This window comes from Aegilops tauschii, chromosome 7 (genome assembly GCF_002575655.3).
Source record: "Aegilops tauschii subsp. strangulata cultivar AL8/78 chromosome 7, Aet v6.0, whole genome shotgun sequence".
Classification (NCBI taxonomy): domain Eukaryota; kingdom Viridiplantae; phylum Streptophyta; class Magnoliopsida; order Poales; family Poaceae; genus Aegilops; species Aegilops tauschii.
The window spans coordinates 562,165,680-562,187,797 of NC_053041.3; the positions used below are offsets into that span (position 1 = coordinate 562,165,680).

Genomic DNA, 22,118 nt, shown 5'->3' on the forward strand with positions numbered 1-22,118 from the left:
TCGTGAAGATCTACCCTAGTGAGGCAAGTCCTTCGTGGGCGATGGCCATGGTGGGATAGACAAGGTTGCTTCTTCGTGGACCCTTCGTGGGTGTAGCCCTCCGTGGACTCGCGCAACCGTTACCCTTCGTGGGTTGAAGTCTCCATCAACGTGGATGTACGATAGCACCACCTATCGGAACCACGGATAAAAAATCTCCGTGTCTACATTGCGTTTGCTCCCTCCAAACTCCTTCCTTTACCTTCATATGCAATTGTTTTACATTCCGCTGCTATACTTTTAGAATTGCATGTGTAGGTTGATTATTTGAATTGTGCTAAGTTGTTAAAATCTGCCAAGATTTAAAATTGGGAAAATGCTAGATTTTTATTTGGTCAAGTAGTCTAATCATCCGCCTCTAGACATACTTTCGCTCCTACAGGATCGCATGCGTATAATTAGGATCAGAGTTAAAGCGGTACCGATCAACTCATGCATAAAATTAAAAGATGACCCACTAATTATGTTTCAAATTAGAAGACGCAGTTAAATTGGTCGAGATAACTAAGGCAACTCATTAATGACGATACGGATAATCATGCATAGAATTAGGATCGCATGCATATAATTAGGATCACGGCTAAAGCGGTACTGATCAATTCATGCATAAAATTAGAAGGTGACCCACTAATTTCGTTTCAAATTAGGAGACGCAGTTAAATGGGTCGAGATAATTAAGGCAACCCATTAATTACGATATTGATAATCATGAATAGAATTAGGATCACATGTGTATAATTAGGATCACGGCTAAAGCGGTCCGATTGCATAATGCAATCGTTGTTAATTACGGGATCGTGGAGGAAAATGGAAGGAAATCAATGAATAATCATTTTAGCTTTTGCCAATTTCGCAACAGGTCAATAAGCATCGTCCGATCCAAAATGGACGAGATCCGGATTGTTCGGATCTGTTGCAAAAATCCGTACGTTCGGATTTTAGCTTTTGCCAATTTTGAAAGTAATACTGCCAGGGGGCGGATCCACCTCGCCGGCCCAGCCATGTGCAATGCATCTGACAATTGGCAATTAATTACCTCGGTCTTGTATGCTAAATCTTGTTTATTGTTCGACCATTGTTTTTCCATTTCGCGAGAGGATATGAAGAACAAGTGAAGCCACGACTTTTTTTTAGCAGAAACAAAGTCTTGGTCTTCCCCTTGCTCTGCTCGATCCTACCTACGCTAGCGCACACTGCGTCTCACGCTCGCGAGCGAACTAGCCCAAGAGGAGAGCAATGGCGCCGTCCAAGAAGGTGCTGATGCTGTGCGGCGACTACATGGAGGACTACGAGGCGGCCGTGCCCTTCTACGCGCTGGCCGGCCTCGGCGTCGCCGTCCACTGCGCGGCCCCGGGCAAGGCCCCCGGCGACCCATGCCTCACCGCCGTCCACGACTTCCTCGGGTACGAGCTCTACACGGAGCTCCCCGGCCACCGCTTCCGGGTCACCGCAGACTTCGCCGCGGCGGCGGCCGACCCGTCCTCCTACGACGCCCTCCTCGTCCCCGGCGGCCGCTTCGTGGAGCAGCTCAGCGTCGACGCCGACGCGGTCGCCCTCGTCAGGGCGTTCGCGGGCGAGCTGCGCCGGCCGGTCGTGCTGACCTGCCACAGCCAGGTCCTGCTCGCCGCCGCGGGCGCCATGGGCGGCGTCCGGTGCACGGCGTTCTTTAGCCTGCGGCCCGTGGTGGAGCTGGCCGGCGGGACCTGGGTCGACCCCGATCCCTTCAGCCTCTGCGTCGCCGATGGCCACGTCCTGACCGCCATCGGGTGGCCCGCGCACGGGGAGATCATCGCGCAGCTCCTGCGCGCCTTGGGCGGCCGAGTCCTCGGCGGGCGCGGCCAGGGCGTCCTCTTCCTCTGCGCCGTGAGCTAGCCACATCCCTCCCCCCCCCCCCCCCCCCCCCCCCCCCCCTCCGTTCTTGAAACATCTAGAATTTTGATGTGATCTGATGATCGATACAGGACTACGTGGACGACTACGAGGCGAACGTGCCCTTCCGCGCGCTGGCCGGCGTGGGCTGCCGCGTGGAGGCGGCGTGCCCGACGAAGCGCAAGGGCGAGCCGTGCGTCACGGCGATCTACGAAGACGTCACCGGCGCGGCCCCCGGCGCGGTGAGCGGCGAGAAGCGCGGGCATAACTTCGTGATGACCGTCGACTGGGCCGACATCGACGTCGACGACTACGAGTGCGTGGTCGTGCCCGGCGGCCGGTCGCCGGAGCTGCTGGTGACGAACGAGAAGGCGGTGGCGCTGGTGGGGAAGTTCGCGGCCGAGGGGAAGGTGGTCGCCAGCATCGACCAGGGGCACCTGGTCCTCGCCGCGTCCGGGCTCCTCAAGGGCAAGCGGTGCGCCAGCGGAGTCCCCATGAGGGTGATCTCCAACCTCGCCGGCGCGGCGGCCGTGGAGCCCGAAGGGGCGGTCGCCGACGGGAAGCTCGTGACGGCGGCGAGCTGGCCCGACCTTGCCGAGTTCATAGCTCACCTCGTGGATCTCTTGGGCATCACCGTCTCGTTCTGAAGAAGATGCAACTGCAATGCATCTCTCCGTGATCTGTAATAACTTTGTGAACAGAACGCTGAACACTGTCACACTCTGCAGAAACTCTAACCTTGGAGTTCAGAGATTGCCATATGTTTCCAGTTCTCTGTTTCTCTTCCTGTATAGTGCCACAAACTGGTATTTTGATTTGGAGTGGAATCTTTTTTGTTGGTTGGAACTTGTCTTTGATCAGTTATGAATGGTTTCTACCTAACTTTCAAAGCCTTCAGTTTGTCACCATAAACCGCAGAGCTCATCCATTGGCAGTTTGCCACCGACAGTCTTGCAAACAATGTATATCTACTCCACCTATCTATATTAATTACACTATGCTTTCTACTCCCTCCGTTACTAAATTTAGTATAAATTTGAGTCATATATTTTGAAACGGAGGAAGTAGTTTTCAAGCCTCGGAATCACTTGAGGTCTCCAATTTAGAGTTGGTCACCCAATTTTGAGGGGTCAACCATGTTTTTTCTTTTCTTAAGGAGCCCTCTCATTTGCGTCCTTATTTTAAAGGGCTCATAATTAATTGAGGTCTCTAATTTAAGATAGAGTCACTCAATTTTGACCGGGTCAACATTTTTTTATCGAGGATCTCTCTCATTTCATTCTTTTAATAATATTTTTCTTCAAGGAGTATGCTCACAAATTTTAAAATCCTCATAGTTAATTCAGATCTTTAATATGGAATTGGATCACCCGATTTTGACCGGGTCAACAACATTTTTTTTCTTTGATTTACTTTATAATTCACCATGCTCCCTAATTTTGGAGCTCTTCCACTCAATTTAGATATTCAATTTTAATTTTAGTTAACAATTTTGAGCAGGTCAACGATACCAATACCACGCAACTTCTCACCACCTAGGAAAAATAAACCTAGCACCAATATATATAGTACATGCATCTCCCAACATAGAAATTTTTCGCACATAAATATGGATTGATTGTCAGATAACACAAAATCACATTGCAAAAGGCCTATCAAAATACCGCATTATAAATAAAAAGAAACACACTCCCTCATCTACACCACTCGCCAAATCAAATATTCACTTAGTTTCAAAATATAAGGTGTATTCTTTTTTGAAAAGTCAAGATTCTTTAACTTTGATCAATTTTAGAGTCAAAAGCATCGGCATCCATAATAGTAAATAAATAATATATGAAAATTCATTTCATGATGAATCTAAAGATATCGATTTGATACTGTGGATATTGATATATTTCTCTATAGTTTTTATCAAATTTAAAGAGGTTTGGCTTTTTCAGAAAAGTAATACATGTTTTATTTTGAAAATAGAGGGAGTAAAAAATTATGAAAACCCAACAACACGAACGGCGCATCAAAGGTCACCAAACTTTCTAGTAAACACACTATGCTCCCTTTTTAAGGCCTCACAATGAGGTCTTTAATTTGAAATTTGGTCATCCAATTTTGACCGGACAACAATTTCTTAAGGAACTCTTTTATACAACTTTTTAATTCACTATTCCTTAATTTTGAATATTTTTTCATTCGATTAAGGTATCCAATTTTAGATTTGGTTCATGATTTTGACCAAGTCAACGTTTTTTAAATCAATTGGTAGCAGCCGGCCTATAAAAATATATCAATCTCGCACCCTCTCACCACCTAGAAAAAAAAAAGCATCGGCATATGATATTGTAGCACTAACATAGTACATGCAGTCATCGATGAAGGAAATTACTCCACATAAGTATGAGTTAATTAGCAAATAACACTGAACCACACTGCAAAAGACCCACCAAGATACCACATTATAAATAAGAAGAAAACACACTTCATAACACCACATTATTAAGCTACGTCAATTAACTTGTATCGGGGGAGTAACATTGTAGAGTTTTCAAGAAAAAATGCTTTAGCATTTACAAATATACGACAAGCGAGCCAATACTTGTATGCACGTATTGCCCTCTTCAATTCATATTTTCATCCTTAAATAGATTTTAATGATCAATGTCTACCGCCAATTTTTTCAACAAAGGGAATATATTAATATCGCAGAGATACCAATTACACCCAGTCTATGCAACAACGTAATGCCATAAAAACATTACGGATGCATAAAGCCAAAAAGAAAAAGAAAAAGAAAAATAAAGATCCCACTACAGTGATCAATTCCTTGTAGCTGTAGCACGAACCACCACCAAGACAACACCCGAAGTTCAAGTTCTCCACAAGCGACGCCTTTAAGAAGGAAACAGTGCACAAGCGCCTTCATCACCCGATCGTAGATCTTAGGTTTTCACCATGGAGAAAATCCGCACTCTCAAACAATGTCTTCAACAAGGACACTGCCAGGCACAACCAATTAATTGCGGACCTCGGGTTTTCACCCAGAAAGCTAAGACTCTGTACTCCGCCTGTGTTGCCACCCCCACTTGCCGATGTCGCTTCTACGAGTCACGAATCACCTAGCAAAGTCCTCATCGCCTCGAAGACTCGATCTGTCATTACTAGGCCTCAGACCTCAGCCACCATGGCATTTTTCGCCACTGTTTTCACCATGAAATCGAAATACCGACATTGTCCCATAATGTCAACAAACAACGAAGCTTCGCGTCACACCCTCCTGGAGCCACTCGGGCTGAAATAGGGGCGCACACGACCGAATCTCATCCGATCCAGTAATCTATAGGCGTCAAGTATCCAATGAAGATCTCCGGCGAAGCATTTCGGAACTCGTCAATTGCCAGATCAAAATAGGGCCGACATCTAGCAGGACACCATCTCGGATCAAGAAGAACATTAGGACCGCGTCCCTTGGACAAGCAAACTAGCAGGCCCCAATGCCGCCGTGCAACACGTCGGAGAAGAAGGCAACCGCGGCCATCCGGCCCGCGCCAGGCCATGGCCAGATGGGGGCGAGCCGGCACGACGCACCAGGAGCCGCACCTTGGGGCGAGACCAACCGCGCCAGCTGCAGGCCGGGGAATTCCAGAAAATTTTCCGTACCAAGTGAATAAGATGACATGAGTTTGTATAAGGTGCATGACGGGGATAGTTATGTGACTAATCATGATGTTGCAACATGCATGACCTGGTGAGATGGGAGAATGCACGTTGTAAGATTTAAAGGTTTTGGTGTATGCATGTAAAATAGTGTTAGTGGATGTTGACATGGCACACTTGGTAAGATGGAAGGTTACATGTTAAGAGAATTGCTTATAGTGGGGATGGCTTCTTCGAGCTTCAGCTTAGCAACTGTCGGGTTGCCAAGGGCGCTATCCAGATGCGAGCGATCGCTCTGGACGATGGCTTCTTCCCTTGCTCCGACCTGCGCACTGAAACCTTGGCGCGGGAAAGCTGCCGCTCCCTGTTGTTCAAATTCTAGCCGCAGGATGAGGCTGGCCTCATGTGTCCCCGCACCCTCCCCCTCCTACCATCAGTTGACAACATGCACCCCCCAAGCCCGTTGTTCCACACGGGCTTCTGCCCACCGCCGGCCCACCTCTCTCTGCTGTTGGAGGTGCCATTCTCCCTGTTGAGGCCTACTTCCCAGCCTACGCGCGCGTGCAAGCCCACCAAGTTCTTGCCACCCGGCTCATTTGCCCCAGGCCGCTCTAACACGCCCCTGCCTTGGGCGACGGCCTTCTTAGCTGTGATCGATCTCCTGTAGCCAATACTAATCTGCTGCACGGAGTGTGCTCCCTGCTCCCCGCTCATGTCGCCACCACTTTCTGCTCCTGCCGCACGCCGCCGCCGGAGCTGAGGGCTGAAGATCTCCGCCCTTTCCCTCCCACACTTCAGCTTTTCGATAGCCCTGCGGCTCCACTCCAGCTCGCCTCCCCACCTCCTTCCCCTGCCGGGGCCATGGCAGACGTGGATCTGGGCCTCGGGGTTGTCTCCGCCGGGGAGCCGATCCACCACGTGCCCACGGATGGCCCTGACGCCGGTCTCGCTGTTCAGCCCGTGGAGGCGGTTGGACGGAGCCATCAGAAGACGGGCGGCGACTCTGCTGCCGCCCTGCTGTCCAAGATCTAAATGCTCCGCCTTCTGCTACGCGCCGCAGCCCTCGCATCAGGATGATGTACGATGGGGAGCGCGTTGGCTCTGTTGAGCGTGCTTCAAAGCTCAAGGCGGTGACCTCCGGCTCCAACTCCGGCAGCTCTGGTCGGCGGCCCAGCTTCAACGCTTCCCGCCGCAAGAAGACCAAGGTGGTGCCGATCACCGAGCTGCTGGATCTCCAGTTCAGTAACACACCCAGGCCCATGACTAGGGGCAAACTCAAGCAAATCGCCAAATGCTGCGACCTCAATGCGGACGCCCTCTTCGCTCAAGCATCATCCTCCTCGACCACCGGCGCTGGCGGCTCTGGCCGCTCGGACGGATCATCCGCTTCTTCCATGGGTGCTCACTCTGGTCCAGATGTCTAGGTGCTTTTCAGTTATGCTTGTGCTATTCTCAGGGCGTGTCGGTCCCTGCTATGCCTATCTTTGCAGTTATGTTCGCCTCAGAGTCGATTTATGCCCCGTCAGTCCATTTCCAAGACAGTTTGTTAGTCTGTTTATGTTCTCGGTCAGTGTCTCTGTCAGTTTAGAGGTCTATCTGTTGGTCAGTCTTATGTTAGTCCAAGTTGTAAGATCAATGCTGCATCAATGTTATCTCCCTTATGTTACTGCCTCTTGCATTCCCCCTCTCATGCACATGCCTTGTTTACTTACCTTTCATGCGCTGGCGGCTTTCACCTTGATCTATGAAGCTTCTTGATTGGAATGTTCGAGGCCTGGGTGACGAGAATAAGTGTTCTTTGGTTCGTGATGTTCTAACTACCTGTCGGCCTAGCATTGCTTGTTATCAGGAAACAAAGCTGGAATCAGTTCCAACTTTTAAGCTGAGAAGTTTTCTCCCGACAAACCTCGACAACCAAGCGGTCATGCCTTCTACGGGCTCCTCCGGCGGCATTCTGGTCGCATGGGACACCTCTGCCTTCTCTGGGCAGGTCATCGCCTCACACCGATACCATCTCACAGTCAGGTTCTCATCAACAACGTCCGAGTCAATTTTTGTGGTCTCTACTATATATGCTCCTTTCGTTCATCAGGAACGGCAACTGTTCTTAGAAGAGATCAATAGTGCAGCTGCCCTGGTATCTGAACCTTGGATTGTTATCGGCGATTTCAATATGTATCGGTTCACGGAAGAGAAATCACGCGGTCGGGTCAACTGGGCTATGATGGACCTGTTTAATGAATGGATTAGATCTCATGGGCTGGATGATGTGGATATTTGCAACCGTAAGTTCACCTGGTCGAATAAACGTGAGGACCCTACTATGGTTCGGCTAGACAGAGTGCTCATCAACGCTAGTTGGTTGCTGTCCTTCGCTCAAACTTCAGCCATGGTTGTACCATCGGTCACCTCGGACCATGTGCCTGTCTTGGTCCAGTTTGGCAACAACCAGGTTAAGAGCAAACTCTTCAGGATGGAGAAGCACTGGCTCCACATGGAAGAGACAAGATCCATCATCCAGAACAGCTGGGGCCAAGATACTGGACTTATTCGCTCGGCTGCTTCCCTCATTAACCTGAAGATGAGGCGAATCCGTGCTGCCTTACGAAGAGGGAAGAGAAACAGGGCTAGCTTGGATCTGCTCATTTCCAATAATAAGAAGGTGGCGCTCTACCTTGATGCTATCGAGGAATGACGATCTTTATCGCTGTTAGAAAGGGTTCTGAGAACTTTTGCTACAGACAAAGCAGAGCTGCTTATACTGTGGCAAACTGCTTCGTGGAGACGGAGGGCCAAACTCCGTTGGTGTACTTCTGGCAATGAAAACTGCAGTTTCTTCCACGCTGCTGCTAATGGCCATGCTAGACGGAACAAGGTCAGAGTACTCATCAAAGACGGAGTTGAGTTTTTTGACAACAATCACAAGCTTCAGTTGGCAACCGAGTACTACTCTGCTCTCCTGGGTCAGCCTTCCCCCTCTCTACCTACAGTTCAACTTGATCAGCTCTATGAGCACGTCGACTTATCGTGCCTCGCGAGGGAGTTCACCTGGGAGGAAATTGTCGAAGCTATTAACCATTCACCCAACAACCGTAGCCCTGGACCGAATGGCTTCACTAATGAGTTATATAAAGCTTTCCACGGAGTTATCAAAGCTGACTTGCAACTCTTCTTCTCCCAATTCCACCAGAATCAACTGGACCTGTCTGGCATTAACTTGGCCCACATCTCCCTTCTGCCCAAGAAGGAAACCCCGCTGGAACTCAAGGACTTCAGGCCAATCTCTATAATACACAGCGTGCCCAAACTTGCAAGCAAAGTACTAACCAGGAGGCTTCAAGCTCAGATCCCCAGCTTAGTTCATTCCCTACAATCAGGCTTCATCAAGGGTCGAGCCATTGTAGAGAACTTTGCTTTGGCTGCGGATATGATCCAAACTGCACATAAAAGGAAGTTGCCCATGGTGGCCCTCAAGTTGGATTTTCAAAAAGCTTTTGACTCAGTCAGCTGGTCATGCCTTCTCAACGTTCTATCTACCCATGGTTTCCCTCAGCACTGGATCAGTTGGATTGAATGCTTGCTGTCAATGGCAACCTCTTGCTTCATGTTGAATGGGGAGCTGGGTGACTCTTTTGCTAACAAGCGAGGCTTCAGACAGGGCGACTCTATATCACCATATCTTTTTATTCTAGTGGCTGATGTTCTACAACGACTTTGCTGCTCTGCTTTTGAAGATGGCAGTTTGATTCACCCTCTTGGTTCAGATAGGATGTTCCCAGTTCTGCAGTACGCCGATGACACCTTAATCCTCTTCCATGGCAGCATAGAGCAAGCTACCATCATCAAGCAGATTCTGTCTGATTTCTCTGCTTTCTCTGGGTTGCAGATCAACTACCACAAGAGCACTCTCATCCCAATTTGCATAGGCAGCTCTACCACTGATGCGATCGTTGGCTTGTTTGGATGCCCAGCCTCAAGCTTCCCCTGCACATACCTCGGCTTGCCCCTCTCCTTGCACAAGGTTCGACACGAACTAATGTTACCAGTCATTCATAAGGTTGACAGGCGTTTATCTGGCTGGTTGGCTACTCTCTTGTCTTGGGGTGGCAGACTTACACTGATTAACTCGGTCCTGGCTAGCTTTCCCAGTTACTTCATGACATGTTTCCGCTGGCCAAAGGAATCCATACACAAGCTAGAGGGCTTGTTGAGATCGTTCCTATGGCAAGGCACGAACACAGCAAAAGGGGGCCAGTGTCTAGTTGCTTGGCACTTCGTCACCATGCCGTGATCTGTTGGTGGCCTGGGTATTAGAGATCTATCTGCACACAATCAGGCTCTACTAACCAAGTTTGCAGCTCGGGTTCTCCAATACTCGAGCGTTCCTTGCTACCAATGGTTTGCTCAGCAATACTGCCACAGTTCTTTACCCAGAAGAAACTGCGCGCGCGACACTGCAATCTGGAGTGGTTTTAAGCAATCCATCCCCATGGTACTCGCCTCTTCAAAGTGCTCCTTGGATTCTGGGAGATTAATCTCTTTCTGGCATGACTGTTGGCTTCCGGTGGGACGCTTGAGCTCTGCTCTACCTACCTTATACACTTTTGCAAAAGACCAGGACTGTTTCGTGGCCTCTCAACGCTCTCAAGGATCTTGGCACCTACAGTTTCACCCTAATGTGTTAGCCACAGCCAACAATGATCTACAGCTCCTTCTCTCGCTCCTGGCTTCTGCCATGCCTTCGCCACATCGCCCAGACAACAGGTTTTCTGCCATCAACAACAAGACCGTCATTGCCGCTCACGTCTATGAGCTGCTCACCTTCAGAGGAGTGTCTTGTGCCTATAGTTCATGGGTTTGGGACCGGATCATCCCCCTCAAACACCGTGTCTTCTTATGGCTTCTGTTCTGGGGCCGGCTCAACACTCGAGATAATATGATGAAGAAACGTTGGACGTTGATTGTGACACAACAGGATTGTGATATCTGCCCTGCTCCTGAATCTGCATCGCACCTGGTGCTGCGTTGCTACCCGGCTTCAGTGATTTGGAATGTGTTCGGCCTAAATGACCTTGCCTCCAGTTCTCTGGACCTCATCAGTTTTATCGAGCAAGCTGAACAGCGTTGGCCAGCCACTAGTAAGTTTCATATTCTCTTTGCTGCCGCCGCTATCACAACATGGCACGCCCGGAATGACCGGGTGTTCAACTCCAGGAGATGGCCCTTGGCTTATATAAAACAGTACGTGACACAGTTGCTTCATCTCTGGCAAAGTAGAAGCCGCGATCAGGATGACAATGATGCTACCGATGCTATGGTTGCGTGGACACAGTATCTACCTTAAGCTGGTTTCAGTTTAAGTTAGGTAGCTGCTATATCCCCCCCCCACTTGTATCTCTCCAATCTGGCAGTTTATAGCCTGGGCACCTTGGTGCTAAATATAAACTTCATGTAATCGATCTCCGGTCCTCAGGCTTTTTTGCCTGTTTTGAAATATATAAGGTAGACCATATCTACCTTTCATTTCAAAAAAAAGTGGGGATTGTTAGGATGATCTCCACCGTGTGGGCCCAACGGCCCACCGGGCCCTTAGATCCGCGCCCTGATCGGGGGCGCTCAGCCCACTATGGGTGACGGGCCCCTGTCACCTGCACTATATAAAGAGGTGGGGGACGGTGGCTCGCATTACGAGGTTCGTCACGACGCCGTACAACCCACCTACACCCCTACCGATCTAGGGTTAGTGCAGTGCTGATGGGAAGCGCCGCCACCACTTCGCCCACGATCTGTCATCACCACCGCCGCCATCCACCATGGCCAACAGCGGGAGCTCCTCAGGCCAAGAAAAGGTAATACCTATCACCACTGTTGCCGGAATCCTAGCCTAACCGATCTACGACATCTATCAATGGTATCAGCCAGAGATTGGTTTAGGATTTTCGGTACAGAAAAGAAAAGGAAATCCCCTCCCCCAAAGAACCCTAACCCCAAAATGAAAAAGAGGGGAAAAAGAAGGGCAAGAAAAGTGCGCCGCCGGAAGGCCGCGCCGTTCCTCTCGATCCGGACGCGCTGCGTTGGACGAAGAACCACCGGAGCTAGCTCAACGGTATGCCGGCAAAGAAAAGAAAAAAGAAAAAAAAAAGAGAGAGGGAGGCACCGCGGCCCAACCGCTCGACGGCGGCGCGCTCACCCCAAGGGGAACGCACCACCGGCGAAGGGATCGGCAACGGCACCGCCACTCCACACCGTCGGGCGCTACAAGGGAGCAGAGGTGGCCTCGGCCTCGCATCTTTCTCTCTATCTAAGGAAGAAAAGGGGAAGGGGAAAGTGGAGAATGGGTGCTCGCGCGCCGCCGTGGCGACGCCGTCCCCGGCGGCCGACGGGGCCCTCGGTGTCTCTCTCTTTTTCTCTGTCGCAGGAGGCGGAGGAAGAAAGAGATGGAGAAAGAAAAGGAAGGAAGGGAGCTCGAGCGGCGCAGCACGGCGCGGTGGTGCGTCGCCGTCACCGGCGACCGGCGCGGCACGGTGACCGAGTGGCCGGCGTCGAGCGCAACGGCTCAGTTCGGGAGCGAGAGAAGAGCGGCGCGAGAGGGAAAGAATGGGTTAGGGTTTGCCCGAGCGGCGCGGTTGGATCGCTTTGATCGGGCGAGATCGGCGCTGGATCGTTGGATCGCGTCGATGGCCGCGATAAAACCCTAGCCTGTCGGCGCGGGCCTTTGGGCCGGAAAGGGAGCAGGCGCACTCTGGCCTGAGGCCGTCTGAGCTGCTGGGCCGGCAGAGCCGGCGGCCCAGGCCGGCAGCCCCGCGCGAGCCAACTGGACCCTGAGTGGCTGGGCCGTTTTCAGCCAGGGCAGGCGCACACGGCGCGCGAGCAGGCCGTGGGCCAGGAAACGCAAAGCACAGGCCGTGGGCCAGGAAACGCAAAGCACAGGCCGTGTTTTATTTGTTTTTTGTCCAATTTTTGGATTAATGCATCCAGTTTTCTGTTTTATTTTCTATTCAAATTTAATCCAACGAAATTTTGTTTAGAAAATAGAAAAGTGAAAGAGATGCTTCTGAAAAGTAAAAAGTCCATGAATTTTTTATTCATGTTTTCCGCTGCAAAATAAAGAAAAGTGCTCTTTTAAAAGAAAAATAAAATTCTTATGAATAGAATATTGTAAAGTTTCGCTGCAAAGTAAAAGTTTTATCCTTCAATTAAATTGGAACCAACGGGAAAATTTAATTGGAAGAACATTTTTTGAGAGAAGTTTTTTCCCCTGTGGGTGAAATCAGATTCAGATAGTTTCCGCTATGACAAAAGAAAGATATTTGTTTTAAAGTTAAAATATGGTATTGTTATTTTCTGACCAACGTTGATGATAACAGTACTATAATTCTATGAGTCTTATATTCAAAGCTTAAATCTCTGATAATTTTTGTATCAAAGTAATCAATTTTCAAAGAACAAATAAAGATCAAGAAATGCTCTTGAGCTAGAGAAATGTATATTTCTTGTTCCTGCTGCAATAAAGTTGATGATGATTATTATTTCTTAGCAAAGTTGTTTAATAGAAATTTCATCATCATGTTATTTACGAGTTATATGCGTTATTTCCTTTTCTGCCAACTGTGATATGGAATTAATGTAGAAGGATGATGTTTTGTTCTAATTCTGCCCAACAGTGATTTAGAATATAAAAGAAAGTTTTAAAAGTTTAATGTGCATATTTTTTAACCAGACCAATGTAGGGTTATTTTTTTATGCTCATTATTGTTGATTATTGGCTAAGTTTTCTCAGACTAAAAGTTTTCCATACTTTCATTCGTAAAAGCGAATGGCTGGGTACTTGTTACCCGAAAGATGACCAAGAAAGGTCATAACGTGAGGGAGTATGTTCTCTCTAAAGAATGGCCTCAAAAGAAAAGAGGTAGATCATTGAGAGTCTTGGTTGACGAATGTCTTTCATGTGCTCTCTATGAAGAAGATTTTTCAGTCAACACGATTTGAGTTGAAACAAGCAACATGCGTGTTTAATTTGACCAACGTCGGATTAAGCATGTGTGTCAAAGAGTGTTCGGATTTATTTCTGAATTTCATGATTGCATATGCAGTCAAAAGAGCCAATTCTGGCATTTATGTTCCTTACAGGGAATTACCCGCATAGCGGGAAAAGAGGATTATGATAAAACCTGCATGGCGGGGAAAGTCTAGGAAAATACCTGCGTAACTGGGTAAAGTTGACATAGTATTATGTCAAAAATCCTATACGCCAGGAGAAATTTTGGCAAAGAACTTATCCTGTATGACAGGAGAAAGATATGATGACTCATGTGCGTTTGATGTGTCCCACTCTGGGAGAAAAGTACGGAGTAGCTATTATGCTTTCCTAGTATCGACCGTACACCTTATGTGTAACGGTCATTAAGCACTCAATAAATCCAAAGAGAATAAAAGTTACAGACGAACCTAAAGATAAGAATGATATGCAAGTGTGACTTGCAAAAGTACTAATGATAAAGAACTATTTTGACTTTCCGAAATGGAATGAGGAATAAGGAAAAAGTACTCCCATACCGTTAACAGATAACTTCATTACATATGAAGTAATCAGATACATGAAGTAGATACTCAAAGTTTCCTCAATTCACAAGAGTTGTGAATGGTTTTTCGAAATTGTGGTAGAAAAGTTCTTGCCACATTTCGAGGGGGAGAAAAAATATGAGATATCCATTAATGAAGAATGTGATCATCTGGGGGAGTACGACGATCATAATAATACCCTTAAAGAAAAGAAATAGCTGTATTCCTGGATCTTTTACAGTTCCGAAAGCAGACTAAGGAATACTAAGACGATGCTTAAAGTGCCATAAAGAAGAAAGTTTTAACAGATTAAACCCAAATAATAAAGTTTAAAGATACGCCATTTTTTAGTAAAGATGGAGTAATCTGGGGGAGCATGGTATGAAAATACCTAAGACTCGAATAGATTGTATCTGGGGGAGCATGTTGTATGACTTATACAACACCTGTTGTTAGCTCCATAAAGGAGGAATGAGTAAACATGGATCTTGTGATACAGGTCTTGTAAAACCTATTGCCTCTTGGAAGTGAAAGACTACAATTAATTTGCCTCTTGGCAATGACAGAGCAACAACAGCCCCATATGAAAGAAGTGCCAGTACCTGAGACACAGATGGTCTCAAGGAATGAGAAAATCAGATACTTCTGATTACTATAAAGTCTATGTTAGTGAAATTCAAATCGAGGTTGATCCCACCTCATTTAAAGCGCTCAATCGAGTTTTGAGAAGTGTCTGCTTATCTAAATGATAAGAGACTATGTGAGATGAAATGAAATTGGTGAATTCTGACGATTTCGGGACTCATGAGTAATTTCCAATGGAGCCAAAACAGTAGGCTGTAAAGAGTCTACAAGGTCAATGTGACTCCAAAGGAAATATGTAAAGGTGTAAAACACGACTAAAATCGAAAGGTTTTTTTGCGCATTTTACACTGAATAGATTACAATGAGTGTTGGTAGCACATCATGATCTGAGTTACATCAGATGAAAGATATTATGATCTGAGTTACATCAGATGAAAGTAAAGAACACAGGGGATACTGCCTGAAGAAGTCTTTTATGGACTAAAGCAATCAAATGATGTTTTGGGTTAAAGAAAATGAGAGGACAATTGTGTTTGTATAAAGTTATAGAATGGGAATTTCATTTCCTATATCTTGTACATGCGGATAACATTCTGCTTGTTAGTAGTGATGTTAATTCGACTGCAGGAGGAAAAGAAGTTCTTGTCCTCAAAGTTTAAAAGAATGTCTCTCGTTATAAGGATCGAGATTCACCGAGAAAAGAATAAAAAGGGTATTAGGTGTGTCGCATGGGCATGCTAAGGAAAGTTTCTAAAGTATGCATGCGAGAAAACCTACGCCTGTTCTTATAGTAAAGGGTAATGATTTTGGGAACTTTAGTGTTCCAAAAGTCAATACGAAATAGACCAAACGAATACGGTACCATATGCTTCAGCTGTTGGAAGCTTAATGAATGCAAAAGTATAATATTATCGTGACACAGTTCACGTAACCAGGTTGTTTTGGTAATGTCCAGTCCAGATATAGATCACTAGAATGGAGTCAAGGATATCGGCCTCATGCTGAAAGAAATAAGTGCTCTCAAAAGATTGTGAGTACAAAGACAGGACTCGTGAAATATATAGCGAAATCCACAATTGTCGCTGACTTTCACACTTCGAGTTTTTGTGTGGAAAAACTCTAAAGAATGAATCAATTATCATTAATATGATGTAAAGATAATGTACAACATGATATGAGGCTGAGGGACAGGCAAAAAGGTTAAAGAAACAAGTACCCGGAATTGATAATGGTTGACAACAACGATAACCATTTTAAGTTTTTCGCTCCTATGACAACGAGTCAAGTGTTGATGCCAAACACACTGATACAGAGTTATGCGTTGTAAAAGAGAAAGTCCGGAATCATGTAGAAATGCTTGAAGCATAAAAGCAACAGACAAGTGTTTGCAGATCTGCTTATTAAAGGCTTGCCGCCCAGTGTGTTCGGAGAACACACAGTCGACATGAGTTTTATGGTATAGTCTAAGATTTCCAGACAATAAAATGGCCCAAGGTTAAAAAATCTATTTCAAAACAGAGGAGTGTGTTGTAGGTGTTGATTCTATCGGGAATGAACCGTGATGATGAGACATGCTCTACATGCAAATCTGTGATGGAACAAGTACTTTGAAAAGAGTTATTTTAAAGTATAAAGGTCAAAAGTAAAAGTTGAGATCAAGGGGGAGAATGTTAGGATGATCTCCACCGTGTGGGCCCAACGGCCCACCGGGCCCTTAGATCCGCGCCCTGATCGGGGGCGCTCAGCCCACTATGGGTGATGGGCCCCTGTCACTTGCACTATATAAAGAGGTGGGGGACGGCGGCTCGCATTACGAGGTTCGTCACGACGCCGTACAACCCACCTACACCCCTACCGATCTAGGGTTAGTGCAGTGCTGATGGGAAGCGCCGCCACCACTTCGCCCACGATCTGTCATCACCACCGCCGCCATCCACCATGGCCAACAGCGGGAGCTCCTCAGGCCAAGAAAAGGTAATACCTATCACCACTGTTGCCGGAATCCTAGCCTAACCGATCTACGACATCTATCAGGGATGAATATTTTAAAAATATAGGATAACACTCATCTTCACGGAAATTCCATTTTCCAACGCTGAACCCAAAACAATAGAACAGCAACAGATACAGCGGGATCAATCATGAAATAAATGAATCCTCCCATTTCTCTGCAATGGAGATTTATTGATAGATGAACTGCGTCGCAGTCTACAAATCAGTGTCTCTCAATCAGAACAGCAGCAGTTCAGTCACAGCAAAGTCGGCAACAGTAGTGGTATCCTGAACAGTTTCTGCTGCAATTTTCATCCGCTGAAACCCACAACGATCCACAAATGTCCTCGATCACGTCGCCGATCTGATCGCCACGCCGTGGTGCGCGATGGCGCCGCCCGTGTGCTCGTCGCCTGTGGCGTGGTAGGTGTTGGCCCTCCGCAGCTGCGGCTCATCCGCAGGTAGGAACGACCGCATTGGGCTCACTGAAAACCGTTGTGAGGTCGTGCTGGTGGAGGCCTTGACGATGGCGCTCTCGGCCAGGACCTGTTCTTCTAATGGTAGGCCCATTTTTATAGTTAGGCACAGGGGCCCTGATTTTGCAGGCCCGGCCCTGTTCTCCTCCTACATTCAATTGTCGTCGCGCGTAAATGAGTCGATGAGAGTATGAATGAAGATGCTAAAAATTCTGGTTCACGTAGGTAGAACTGCACGAAGATGGATTCGCCTGTGGACTTGTGATGTGTACCTCTTTGTTTGGATCTGGAGATTCGCCATTGGAGAGCTTTGGTTCGTCGGCGTGCTGCTCCCGATCAGCTCTCTGCTTGCCGCTGTTCCTTCGCTTCTGAGAACGCTGCCTCGGCTTGGACCTGTACGCATGGTGGCAGAGCAGAAAACCATCAAGCCAACGGAGAGGGAATTCTGCGAGATCAAAGAAGCGTTCATGCGATCGGTCAGTCCTCACTTCCTTCCGTCGTGGGGGGTGGTCGGATCGGCAGCCTCCTCCTTGTACACGACGGGGAGGTCGGAGACGTCGCAGGCCAACGGCGGCGTGCTGAAGAACTGCAGTGCAAAGTGGTGTGGATTTTCATGCGTTAGACACCGCAAACTTGCGTCCATTGATGGATAGGTTTGTGCGCGGGCACGTACGTCGCTCTGGAGAGCCTGGGCGGCGGTGCCGCGGGCGGCGGGGTCGAGGGCGAGGAGCGTGGTAAGGAGCGGGAAAGCCGACGGCGGCATGCCGGCGAACTTCTCCGCCATCGTCGACTTGTACGTCTTGGGCGGGCGGATGGTGGCCGGGAGCTTCATCCTCCGCCAGTACTCGTCGGGCGGCGACCCGCAGAGGCTGAAGATCTTGAAGAGCTGCTCCACCTCCGTCCTTCCGGGCATGAGCGGCTTGCCGGAGAACATCTCGGCGAGGAGGCAGCCGGCGCTCCAGAGGTCGATGCCCACGCCGTAGTCGGTGGCGCCCAGGAGGAGCTCGGGCGCGCGGTACCAGAGGGTGACCACGCGGCTGGTGAGCGGGCGGCGCCGGCCGGGCCCGAAGTAGTTAGCCAGGCCCAAGTCGCCGATCTTGAGCACGCCGGCGCGGTCGATCAGCAGGTTCGAGCCCTTGATGTCCCGGTGCAGGATGTTGCGTTCGTGGCAGTGCTGCAGCCCCATCAGCAGCTGCTGCATGTAGCACTTGATCTGCATGCCAAGAAACCAAGAAAATGAGTTCTGCTCTGTGGTTTTACGTGTCGTCGTCTCCGGCTCCGGTGGTATATATGTTACCTGTGGCAGGGTGAGGGGGCGGGCGATGAGTCGGGCGAGGTCGGAGTACATGAAGTCGAAGACGAGGTAGATGCTGCGGTGCATGCGGGAGGTGGCGATGCCGTCGAGGCGGATGATGTTGGGGTGGTCGAGCCGGCGGAGGATGCGCATCTCGCGGGCCATGAACTTGACGCTCTCCGGCTCCATCGTGTCGAGCCGGACCTTCTTCAGCGCGACGAGCCGGCCGTCGGCGCCGCGCTCGCGGGCCTTGTACACGTTGCTGTACGTGCCCTGCCCGACCTTCTCGATCTTGTCGAACGCGTCGGCGCTCCGGGGCACGATCCCCTGCAGCGCCTCGCGCGGCACGTTCTCCAGCAGCCACGTCGGCCACCCGTCCACCAGCTGCTCGCGGTCGTCCTCCCGCCGCGGCGCCGGCGCCTGCGGCGGCATCGACAGCGACGGCGAGGAGACCGTGGCCGCCGTCAGGTTCGACGTCCCCGAGGCATCCGTGGTCTCCGTCCCCGCCGGACCCTGGTCCTTGGCGTCGGCCTGGTCCCTCGCGACCGCGACGGCGGCGGTGGTGGGGAGGGGGTCGGTGAGGCGGCGGGCGGCCGCGGGGGTGTAGCCGTTGCAGCGCATGAGGTGGTCGATGCCACGGTCGTGGCTGCGGGCGGGGGAGCCCTGGGACGGCTTGGCTTGCGCGCAGCCCATGTCAGCGGAGCCGCGCGACGGCGACGGCGGCGGCCGCGGCGGCTGGTGCCGACGACGAGATGGGGGTGGAGGCGGAGGAAGGGGCGCGACGGGGATGGAGACATCAACATAGAGGGGAAGGGGAATGGCCCCGAATGTGGCGCCAAACATATAAACCACTCAAGTTTTAAATTTTGTATATCTGCAGGCTGGATGGCTGGTAGTGACATTGACAAGAACAATATTGTTGCCGGCCGGCGGCGGCCGGCCGCGCGCGGCTGATCGGGAGATGCTGCTGGTGACAGCCTACGTCCTCACGTACGTGTCTCCGCGCAACAGTGCAGCTCCGGATCCATGGTGCTCCGCGGTCGGGCGCTGGCCTTATACGGCCCGAGATCGACGGAGTTATAGAGGAGATGGAGCCAGGAGGTAATACAAATCTGGCAGCTGCAATCGCTGTCGCCGCACCGGTAACTCCCGAGTGTTCAAATTTACTGGTCTGGAACGCAGGATGAACATGACAAGGATTTGCCATGTACATTTATAATGTTTTGAACTTTGTCGCCTGGCAATTTTAAAACTTTTTTGTAATGCTCACGTGTCAAGTTGTTTTGTATACATTTTAGATCTTAGAAATTTTCCTCCTGGCCTCATGGCAAATTCATAACATTTCTGTCTTCCAAACATGACAACTTACGTCCTTTTTGTGATGCTTTGATGGCAAGATTTGGGAAATTTTATCACTTTATTAATGGCGATTTTGGGAATGCTTTTCTACTTCCTCACATGTCAATTTTATTTACTAAGAGCATGACCATTTTATTATTATGATCATGGCAATTTTGTTTATTTTTTATCATGGCAATTTTCTGTGTGTGATTTTTATGTTTTTGAAAACAAAAATATAAAGCATGGCAAATTCCATGTGCTTAATTAATATGCAAATTTGGCATGTATGATCTTTCTTTGTCTGCATTTTGGAGCACGGTATTGTTTTTGCTGGCTTCTTCTTTTTTAGATTTACTGTGTCCTTTTCCTCTTGTACTACTAATTTTTTACGTAGGCCACCATGACAATTTCGCGTAGGTGGTTTGTAATTTATTGGAGAGACAATAGTGGGAGGTGTGGCAGTGGTGGCATCCCCTTTTCCAGTCTCCTCCCATGTCATCACCGCGCGAAGACCGCGCAGGGGCGCCGGGGGGGGGGGGGGGGTGGGGGAGGACACTAGGCCGAGCCAGGGCCCCCACCTCCCTCGCCGCCGCCACGGGGCTCGGCCGGGCAAAGCCCGACCAGAGCCGGAGGCGGCGCATATTTTTTCGTTCCCTTGCGAGCTGGGGCCGGCGCGGCGGCAACACGCAGGTGCTGGTGGGGCGCCGGCATGCTGGCCGTGCTTCGATCTGCGGGATGGATGGAGGCGCGTGCGGGGGTGCCGGTAGTGGCGCCGGGAGGCCTCGACCAGATCTGTCTAGCAGCCGCCCCTCGCGACGAGGGCCGTGGGCGGCGCAGGTTGGCCGTTTCTCCTCCGTTCCAGCGAGGTGGAGGCTCCGGCGTGGTCGGGTGGCTGCGGGTGGCTTGGGGCATGGGTGCACCGGTCGGTGAGGCGGCCGCAGCGGCGTGGTGCGGGAGGTGGTAGTCCATCCCTTCTCCTCGGTTCGGGCCAGTGGCGCAGTGTGGTCGCGGTATGGAGATGGCCGGTACCGGGGGCTCGTGCTCGGGCGGATCGGTTTGGGGCCCGAGGCGGCTCAGAGATCTCGCTACGTGTAGGTGATGGTGGGCTCGACCCGGGGTGGTGTCTGCGGGCGATGAGGTATCTCTCCTCGTGGATGTGATGGTTGGTGGTGGTGGTCGGATCTTCACTATTCTATCGGGCAGATCGGTGCCGATGACCATGGTCGAGGCGTCGCCGAGCGAGCTCCCCGGCGGCCGTCGGTAGTTACGAGGTTGTGTCCCCCGGTCCACCTGTACTGGCTAAGGACGCAGGTGTGGACACCCCCTACCATGGGGGCATCGACCCAGATCCCGTGACTGATGCCAGGCTAGGAGTGAAAGGAGTCACCTTTCTCTCCTCCTTCCATGGTTGGTGCTCCGTGATGTGGACGTATGGTGGTGGCTTGGACATGGATGCCGGAGTGGCGGCTCCAGATGGCGGCTCGCATGGCTGGCTCTTCGGCGGGCACCATGTCGGTGATGGTGGCTTTCCCTGGTGGTCGTGTGGACGGCAGGAGGGTAGCAACGGGTGGCTCGGTCGCTCCCTGTCTTTGGCAGTGGCGTCACCCCGATTCAGACCTGGGGAGCTGAACTTGTCGTGCTTGTCGTGAATACCTCATGGTGGCACAGAGGAGCTACCGAGCTAAAGCTCAGCGCTTTGTCACTGATGCCGCCGACGCTCGCGGCCACCGCTTTCTTCCTGAAGACGCCGTCGTGGTGCTCCTCTTCGTGCCAAGGTTCTAGGTGAAGACCCTTACCCCTTCTGGACTTGGCAGCGGCGACGCTTTGCGTCGTTTTCCCTTCTGGAGGCGTTGTCGTGGAGCTTAGGTGTTTAGGGCGTTGTGTGGCGCTGTACTTAGTTTTTTCAATGCTCTCTTTCGATAGCGTAGTCGTGTGCGTTCTGCGTGATCCGATTATGGGATCAACATTGTATGAGGGCTACCTTATCATCTTGTATCGTTCGGCAGTGTACTTGGTTGGGTGGTTGCTTTATTTATAAACTGGGATGAAAGCCTGTTTTTGGTTTGTAGTTTATTATGACATTTTTTGTTATTTTAGAGCATCAGAATTTTGTTTGCAGTTTTATTATGTACATTATGGCAATTTTATGCTGCTTCACTATTCAAAAACGAGGTCCTACATACATCATGTTAAATCCCTTGGCTAGGCTGCCTAGCCGTTTAGTTCACGTCGGGAGGCTTCTTGTAGCCAACGAAAACATTGGCGGCGAACCGATCGTTCATCAGATGGGTGCTCCAATGCTGACGTTT

The 22,118-nt window shown here is 49.8% G+C and overlaps 3 protein-coding genes across 3 annotated transcripts; 2 read left to right on the forward strand and 1 right to left on the reverse strand.

Annotated features, from left to right (window-relative positions):
- Window positions 1-1,097: 1,097 nt before the first annotated feature.
- LOC109758946 (DJ-1 protein homolog E) lies at window positions 1,098-2,754 on the forward strand. Its single transcript, XM_045230961.1, has 2 exons — window positions 1,098-1,902; window positions 2,001-2,754. The coding sequence occupies exons 1-2, from the start codon at window positions 1,276-1,278 to the stop codon at window positions 2,553-2,555; spliced, it is 1,182 nt and encodes a 393-aa protein (XP_045086896.1). The 5' UTR covers window positions 1,098-1,275; the 3' UTR covers window positions 2,556-2,754.
- Window positions 2,755-6,632: 3,878 nt separating this feature from the next.
- On the forward strand, window positions 6,633-12,257 carry LOC141027394 (uncharacterized). Its single transcript, XM_073504403.1, has 6 exons — window positions 6,633-6,977; window positions 7,409-7,549; window positions 7,652-7,844; window positions 7,947-8,145; window positions 8,392-9,516; window positions 11,978-12,257. The coding sequence occupies exons 1-6, from the start codon at window positions 6,633-6,635 to the stop codon at window positions 12,255-12,257; spliced, it is 2,283 nt and encodes a 760-aa protein (XP_073360504.1).
- A 4,792-nt stretch (window positions 12,258-17,049) lies between these two features.
- On the reverse strand, window positions 17,050-19,161 carry LOC109758978 (probable serine/threonine-protein kinase At1g54610). The gene is made up of 5 exons (XM_020317827.3): window positions 18,472-19,161; window positions 17,848-18,387; window positions 17,663-17,760; window positions 17,447-17,567; window positions 17,050-17,322 (listed from the first exon to the last, which is right to left on the reverse strand). The coding sequence occupies exons 1-5, from the start codon at window positions 19,159-19,161 to the stop codon at window positions 17,050-17,052; spliced, it is 1,722 nt and encodes a 573-aa protein (XP_020173416.2).
- Between the last annotated feature and the right edge of the window lie 2,957 nt (window positions 19,162-22,118).